This window comes from Panthera uncia, chromosome D2 (genome assembly GCF_023721935.1).
Source record: "Panthera uncia isolate 11264 chromosome D2, Puncia_PCG_1.0, whole genome shotgun sequence".
In the NCBI taxonomy this organism is placed as follows: Eukaryota; Metazoa; Chordata; class Mammalia; order Carnivora; family Felidae; genus Panthera; species Panthera uncia.
Window position 1 is genome coordinate 29,739,082 of NC_064818.1, and position 8,592 is coordinate 29,747,673.

General features: G+C 47.6%; 1 protein-coding gene across 1 annotated transcript in view; it reads left to right on the plus strand.

Moving 5' to 3' along the window:
• Window positions 1–8,592, plus strand: part of LOC125932703 (core histone macro-H2A.2) — a 57,754-nt gene that overhangs the window by 36,656 nt on the left and 12,506 nt on the right. Inside the window, exons 3-6 of the mRNA XM_049645183.1 lie at window positions 2,492–2,598; window positions 3,803–4,000; window positions 5,163–5,273; window positions 6,779–6,878. Of these exons, the coding sequence (XP_049501140.1) occupies window positions 2,492–2,598; window positions 3,803–4,000; window positions 5,163–5,273; window positions 6,779–6,878 (516 nt within the window). The remainder of the gene's footprint in view (window positions 1–2,491; window positions 2,599–3,802; window positions 4,001–5,162; window positions 5,274–6,778; window positions 6,879–8,592) is intronic.

Consider the following 8,592-nt stretch of genomic DNA (forward strand, 5'->3'; position numbering starts at 1 on the left):
TGGTGAGTGCTCCTTCCTCCCGGGTGTGGTGAGTGCTCCTTCCTCCCAGGTGTGGTGAGTGCTCCTTCCTCCCAGGTGTGGGACCCCCAAGCTGGGCAGGTGCAGATAACTCCTTTTTATTGGGCACAATGGGGAGCTGCACATTTACCCTAGAGTCAGAAAAGGAAGCCCATTTGTGAAAGCTTTATAGCCACAGTTCTCCATGATGCGTACCCTTCTTTTAAGGGAAGGAAAGGGCCGGGCAGCAGCTTGAATGCAGCCAACCAGATGATCTAATAGGGCATGAATTTCAAATACTCTATCCCATTGTCCCAACAAGTATGCCCACACTTCTCAAACCACGGCCCCCCGGGCTCTGATTCAGAAAGTGTCACCGTCACCGTATAAATGGATTGTTGGTAAACACAATATTCATTACTTAATAATCTGGAAAAGATGTCGTGAGAGTGAATTCGCAGTGATTTAGCGCCTTCCATTATGGAAATTCCATATAAATATTTAACTCTAATGCTTACTTTATTCTAATTTTTTGTTAATCACATTTGCTTAGTTAATACGGCACACTTAGGCAGGTTTTTATTGCCATAGATTTTTATGAGTGATGGCAATTTTATGTGCTATTTATTTGAAATTAGGTTGATTGTGAAGATTCACACAGAATCGCCTGTTAATTTTAGGGCTTAGCGCTTATGCCATTGTACCAGCAAATTCTCCCAGCACACACGCACGCACACACACACTTTGCCACCACATTATCAGTGAGACAACACGTTGGCACATTGCCTCTAGTTTTCTAAGGGAAAGAATTTTTCTTTGAGGGCTCATTAATACTTTTGAAGGCAGACAAATTTGATTAGCAGAACATCCCTCTGAAATTGAGGAGGAAAGAAATAGGAGACAGAGGAGGAAGGGGAAAACAAACAGATGGTAAGTCTACAGATTTTTTTTTAAATTTTGACTAAAAATTGTGATAACAGGGGCACCTGGGAGGCTCAGTCGGTTGAGCATCCGACTTCGGCTCAAGTCATGATCTTGTGGTTCACGAGTTCGAGCCCCACAGCAGGCTTTCCGTTGTCGGCTCAGAGCCTGGAGCCTGCTTCAGATCCTCTGTCCGCCTCTCTGCCCCTTCCCTGCTTGCACTCTCTCAAAAATAAATAAACACTATGTAAAAAATGTAAATAAATAAATAAATACAAATTTTGATGACATGTAAAATAGTTTCAGGAAAACTCTTCTTTATCGACTCTTTTATTTTTTTAATTTAATTTTATTTTCATCTTTTATTTTATCTTTGAGAGAGAGAGACACAGAGCATGAGCAGAGGAGGGGCAGAGAGAGAGGGAGACACAGAATCCGAAGCCGGCTCCAGGCTCTGAGCTGTCAACACAGAGCTGGACACGGGGCTCGAACCCATGAACGACCAGATCATGACCTGAGCTGAAGTCGGACACTTAACCGACTGAGCCACCCAGGCGCCCCTCAACTCTTTTACATTTATCAGATGACATGTTTCTTAAACGTGCTTAGTCATGCTTAGATCCTAAGGGATATGTGGAAACCCCCCAAGCCCCAAATACCTTCCTTTCCAGGCTTTGTAGGTATCCCTGTTCAGAATTCACTTTCTGGGCTAAGCATATCCTCACCCCATGGTACAAGTTAGTTTTCCCCATCCCTTTCCTTTAGGACAGGAGGGACCTAGGGCACCAAGCAAAGAAGAAAGGGAGATTCTAAAAAGGGTCCCAATGGGTACCAAAGACAGACTTTAACCTACCTCAACTATGACCCTCTCTCTTTAGGCTAAAAGAAATTCAGGTCCTATGTTAGGGCTCTGTATTGGTCAGAATTAACTCGTGCTTAACAAGAATTAACTCCTGTGGCTTAAACAAGAGAGTTTATCTCTCTCCTCATACAAAATAAGTCTATAGAAGACCATCCGGGAATAAGGACAGTCTAGTCAGGAGTCACCACCATCATAAGAAACTCCAGTTCCTTCTATCTTGCTCTTCCTCTTGGCCAAATCCAGCCATCACGTCCCCAGTCGGCCAGCAGAAAGGGAAGAAGGTACATTCCCTTCATTGATGGACATTTTTGGAAGCACCATACAGTATAATTACTTGTCTTTCATTGGCCAGAATGTAATCACATGACCACAGTTCTCAGCAAGGGAGGTTGGGAAATCCTGTCTTCCTTCCTGTGTTTATGGGCTCAACAAAAAAAAATCATAGGTCCAAATATTAAGGAAGATGGCGCAGAATTAATGTCAAGGGCAACTCGAAGACTGCCACAGGATCGTCTATCACGTCTTGCTTAAATATCTTACTCATCTGGAACCTGAGTTCTTTCCAGCATTCTGGATTTCTTTCCAGGCCCAGACATAAGACTGACAAACGAATAAATGTGATCCAATTCGGAGACCATTTCCAAAGAAAAGCTCCAAAAACCTCAGACCCCATTCTGTAGATTGCCTATTAACTCCCTCTTGTGATTTCAGCGGAAATTCTAGAATTGGCTGGGAATGCCGCAAGGGACAACAAGAAGGCCCGGATAGCCCCAAGACACATCCTGCTAGCAGTTGCCAACGATGAGGAACTCAATCAGGTAGGTCTGTCTGAAGCACGGACACAAGCTGCAGAATGGGTTTGCCAAACACAATGTTGCATGCGGACCCCGTTGGTTATAAGTCATTCCTGCTACAGTTCCCAATCACGTTAATACAACGAATTTTCCAGATCATGTAAGAGATGAAGAAATCCCGCTGGCTATATCATTCAGATAGAAAATAAAATTGCCTCTGGAAATGACCCATTATATATTTGGGTCTTTCCAGACCTTCCTGTCCTCTCTAAAAGCAAGCTCTCCGTGTAGCTGGGGAAGGTGCCGTGCATATATGTTGTTCATGATTTCTTCGCGCAAACATTGTTGACAACTCATTCTGATGAGGGCAGGAGAATCTTCCCTATATTACGGAACTAACTCCAAAGTTGCCATGAATGCCTCTCCCAGGAAGTGCTAGTCAGTAGATAGTACAAGAATTTGTATTCTAATCTTGTTCTTTTCAAAGTGTGCGTGATGTGAAGAATCAGTTCTTATCTCCAATCCATCGTGGGCTGATAATTTCCAAAAATACAATAAAAAATAATTGCTAGAAAAGTTTTTAAAAAACAACATACCGACCACAAGCCACAATCTTTTGGCCAGATCCAATAGATCCAATAGATCTACGATACCTCTGTCAGGTTGCTGTAAAAGTTTCTGGACTCTTCCTTGCAATTCCTGTATCTCTCTTGACCCTGACAGTAACTCTAACTGTCCATGGACCCGCCCTGGTTGTACACCTTGTAGACGGGAACTACTTGGGGATGTGCAGACTCTATTAATGCAGTAGTACATGTCAATTGTTTAGAAAGTAAACGTATTAATTGAGAGGTGCATGGTCAAACATATTTTACTGATGGAATGCGTGATCAAGAGTGTGGAGGTCTGTTGTTAACTGGGTCTAGCCCTAACATCGACCTTTGAACCCAGTTTTGTCAAGCTGTGCTCCCTCCCTGAGCACAGGTTTCAGCCTCCTTACCCTTTCATCTTCCCTTGTTGGTTTTGCTTTCTGTATGAAACCATAGGATGCCATGATACCTACAGAGACTCGCTCTACCAGTGGAACAGGAAAGCTAGTTAAACCACCCATCATGCTTTGGGAAAGCAAAGACCAGATTTAACACTTGTTTTGCCATCGGTTAGAACTGTATTAAATCCGGGACCAGCAAGCTCTTGGCTGCCCGAGCTCACGCGTTTCTCTCTTCAGCTGCTAAAAGGAGTGACCATCGCCAGTGGAGGTGTCCTACCCAGAATTCATCCCGAACTGCTGGCCAAAAAGCGAGGGACCAAAGGCAAGTCGGAAACTATCCTCTCCCCTCCCCCAGAGAAAAGAGGAAGGAAGGCGGCGTCAGGCAAGAAGGGAGGCAAGAAATCCAAGGCTGCCAAACCACGGACGTCCAAAAAGGTGAGCCTGCGTTGCCTGTGTGAGCCAGGGATGCTCGGAGAACAGGAGCAGGTTGAAGCATCCAGAGTCCCCATCATTGTTGACGGGCTGGGGACTCCCCCCACTGGGAGAAAATGGTAAAGGGCCTCTGAGACTAGAGCTTAAATCACCAAGCAGGGACTACTAGAGGTTTCCAAACCCAACGCCTGGGTGGCCTTCATGTTTCCAGATGCTTCCACTGCCCCCGACAAAATCGTAAGGGACAGATGATAGCCTGGAACTCTGCTTTGTATTTCTCTTCAGAGCTCCAGTCTGTGTTTGTCACAGACTGTCTGTCTCCCCCAGATGGTCGGCTGGGTTCAGCCAGTGGGATTTCAGGCGTTCAGGACAGCCTCATGTGCTAGGTAGCTATAGCTCGGAGATGCTTCCATCAGCTGGCCACCACGATCAACCACTAGCCACGTGCGGCTCTTTGCATTGGAATTCATTAAAACTAAATCAGAGTAAAAATTCAGTTCCTTGGGGGCACCTGGGTGGCTCAGTCGGTTAGGCAGCCGCTCAGGTCACGAGCTTGCCGGTTGTGAGTTCAAGCCCCGCATTGGACTCTGCACTAACAGTGTAGAGCCCGTGTGGGGACATTTTAAAACAAAATTCAGTTCCTTGGTTGCGCCACCCACATTTCAAGTGCTCGGCAGGCAGAGGGCATTTCCGTGCTCACAGAAAGTTCTAGTAGACAGCGCTGCCACAAAGGTCGTCAAATTTCCATTCCACAGACCCCCGCGATAACACAAAAGATGTGTAAGAGTTCACGCCACTGCCTCTGTGCCCCAAGGAAATCCTGGGGAGAAGGGAGGTTGAACAGTGGGCTATGAATGACCCCACTTGGTTCCGATGCTTGCCATCTTAAGCTGCAGGCATTGCAAAGAACGACAGTGTACCTGTGTCCAGTCGGAGGAAGGTCTACACATACCTGTGGACCTCTTGAACACACTTTACTTTGGGCTACACCCTTCTCTTTCCCTCCTATTGCTCCCTTGCGTCCCTCCATCGAGGACGGCAGAACATAACACCCGCCACTTCCTTTCATATCCAAGGTGGTGATAGCCATAGGGAGGGCTTGATAAAGCCACTCTGGGCTTTTCCTGAATTATCTCCCACCTGTCCTTCTGATTTCTACCAACAGTCCAAACCAAAGGACAGCGATAAAGAAGGAACTTCAAATTCCACCTCCGAAGATGGGCCGGGGGACGGATTCACCATTCTGTCATCTAAAAGCCTCGTTCTGGGGCAGAAGGTAATAAAGAGAATTGTCATGTGCTGCAGTAAAACACTGTTGCATTTTTATAACCTACCGTTTGCAGGCAATGATGTTTCCTTCATCCCTCGTTCCCCTAACACGACTTTCACTCCGGTCTTGAATTATTCACGCTTACACTAAAGAGCTATGGCAGCGTCTACATTGTGAGAGTAAACAAACGCTTTAGTGCCGAGAATTATTCATGCCGGCGCCGGTCAGCCAAAGGTAAGCATAGGCCATCTTCCCGGTCAGGCCATAGAATGGCATCGTGGCCGGGAACTCCCCAGCGCCCCACTCATTTCTGCGCCTGCCCCACACATCCTTAGCTAACCTTCTCAAACGACTCTGGGAGGCCAGCCTTGCGTGTTTCGATGTAATGTGTCAGGGCAAGAAAATAGAGATCTACGTTTCCTGAATATCCCTGGTGTTAGAAATGAATCATTTGCCAATAATTCAGTCTGCTTGCCTTTCTGGAATGCAGAAAGAGGACAAGCGGGCTATACAACTGAACAGCCTTCAGCAGCATAGCAGCAGCCCAGACGGACATGCAAATAATTCATTCCCACTAGCATACAGTTTACGGAGCAGACAATTTATCTACCAAGTCAAATGGGGCTGAAATAAGATGCACAAGGCAACAGTCAGTTAATCATACCTCTGGTGGCTGAGTGTTCACAGCCTGATAATAGGATGCACTTCTAGAGAAGCCATTGGGAAGAGCGTGTTACAAAAGAGTGTGTATGTGGTGGGTTCCTAATTCTTCACTGACGAAAGCAGGAAAGCAAAGGTGTGGAGCTGAAGTCCCCTCCAGGGGCTGGCCGCGGTCGCATGGTAACTGGCCTTCTCTGGCTTGTCTCAGGGGAACGGAACTGTCACGCTCGCACGGGGAGACGAGGGAAAATGTTCTGCATTCCGCTCAGTTATGAGCGCGCAGGGCGGCCTGTCACAAGCGTAGCCCTAAGAGTGTGGTCCCCAAAAGGCAAGGTGGCCAGACATAGGCAGGTTGGAATCCTAGAGCCCGCCACTGTTCTCGAGCCAGGTCGTCGGCCACGCATCCCTGTCCCCGGAGGGGACATCAGGGTCGTCGGCCACACGTTCCTGTCCCCTGCTCTGGGAAGAATGCAGGGACCTGAAGGGAGCCAGGGAGAGCCATCCCGGGCTTCCCTGGCGGGAACTGCTCAGACCACATGCCACCGGACACCAAGGCCATCTGGACTGGGAAACGGAGGCATAAGCTAGAGGGAAAGGAAGAAACAGGGAGGGCCCATTCCTGCTCCCGGAAGAGGAGACAGATTTGATGCTCAGTGTGACAGTCAAATCCACTGGGCTCAGAAGAGCTTCCGGAAGACCAAACACCCCGAGACGGTCGCTCCCACCGCGGCCCTTTATGGTGACAATTCAGTGTAAATAACTGAGAGTATTAACAGATGGGAGGTAAAATATGAAGACTTTTAATAGGACTTGATCTCTCCCACACTCTCCGTCTTTCCTTCCTGACGCAGCTCTCCCTGACCCAGAGTGACATCAGCCATATTGGCTCCATGAGAGTGGAGGGCATTGTCCACCCAACCACAGCCGAAATTGACCTCAAGGAAGACATAGGTAAGGTCCTGAGAATTCGGTAGAGGTTCCAAAGGCGAGCCCACTGTTCGGGCAAGTTCTTGTCAAGTTGGCCGTGGTCGACCAGATCTCCTCTACTTGGGGGACCACATCACACTCCGTCCTTTGGGTGTAATTAGACGGCACTACCAGAAAGTAACTAATTTTGTCTTTAATCTGGATATATTTTTGAAGTGTTCGCGGACGCATCGTGTAAAAACAGATCGTTAGTGCACAGCTTCACGAATTTTCCTCCCAGTGAACGTGTCTGTGTAACCGGCACCTTGATCATGAAGCAGAACCCTATCGGCGCCCCAGAATCCCCCTCCCTCCCCCATCCCTCGTACCATTCCCTCCACGGGTAACCGCTGTCCTGTCCCTTCCCAGCACAGACGGCTGCCGTCTGTTCTGGACTTCATATAAATGAAACCATGCGGTGCGTCTTTGTTCGTGTCTTTTGCTCGACTTTGGATCTATGAAACACGCCCGTATTGTTGGGCGTGGTTGCAGTTCGCTCATTTTCTTTGCCGTGCGGTATTCCACTGTAGGAACACACCAGAACGTGGTGACCTTCTACCATCGACAGCGTTTGCGTAGTTTCTACTTTGGGCAATGATGCGTAGTGCTGTAAACATTGTCGTACGTGTTTGGGGTAAACCTCCCCATTTATTTTGAGCCTAAAAATTAAGAACTCCTTTGGTAAAAAGGAAATGGACATCTGGAGAAAGTTGTCTGTGAGGCTGTGTGTTGAGTTACTTTACCAGTGGATCGCAGCCTGTCTCGAGGGTGGTGGAAGGGAGCTGTTCCCCGGGCGAGCTGGAGGAACAGGGAGGGCTAAGCTCTCAAGGGCACTCGAAGTAATGGCATTCTAAATGGTCACCACCTTATCCACTTTTACAAGACAGAAGTGCCTTAAACCCTCCATTGAAAAAAGTAAGGAAAGTGAGCAAAAAAGGTCTTTATCCCTGGGATTCAGGGCTTGAGTCTCAGCCCCGGGTTGGTAGGACTGGTGGCGGGGGGAGGGGGGGTTGCCCAGGCCACTGGGCTCACTTAGGTGTCCCCAGGGGCATCAGAGGCCACTTGCTTTGCTGAGAAGGAGATAGGACAGCCTCGGTGCTGGGGGCAGGGTGAACCACAATGCAGAGAAACAGGACTTCTCTTGTATATAGAAACTGTAAAACTTCCTTCTTCATTGTTCAGACCCAGCCCAGGCCTTGTCAACTGCCCTGAACTCCCCCACTGTATGCAAAGACTCCCCCCAGTAGCCTTAGTCTTAATCTGCTTCAAGTGCTATTCTATCATTTCTAGAGTTTGCATTTCTATATCAGGAAAGCAATCACGATAGTTTTCTTTTTTTAAGTGACAGGGTGGTAATAGGATACAAAGAACACCGATAATGGGGCAAAAACTCAGATCGCAGCAATGAGGCTTCTGGGGTCAGGATGGGGCTGTGTCCTAGATTTTACCCATTACCTCCGAGCTGTGTGACTTTAGGCAGATTCCTCAAGCTCTCTGAACCTCACTTGCCTCCCCCTATAAGTGAGGATAACCATAGCACCCATGTCACAGGGACAGCGTGAAGGTTAAATAAGGTAACACACGGATGAGGCTAGCACAGTGCCGGGCTCATAAACATTTGATAAGTGACGGTCTTTTTTTTTTATTGTTGCTGTGCTGTTTAGAAGGGGTCCCTCCTTTTTTTTTTTTTTTTTTTTTT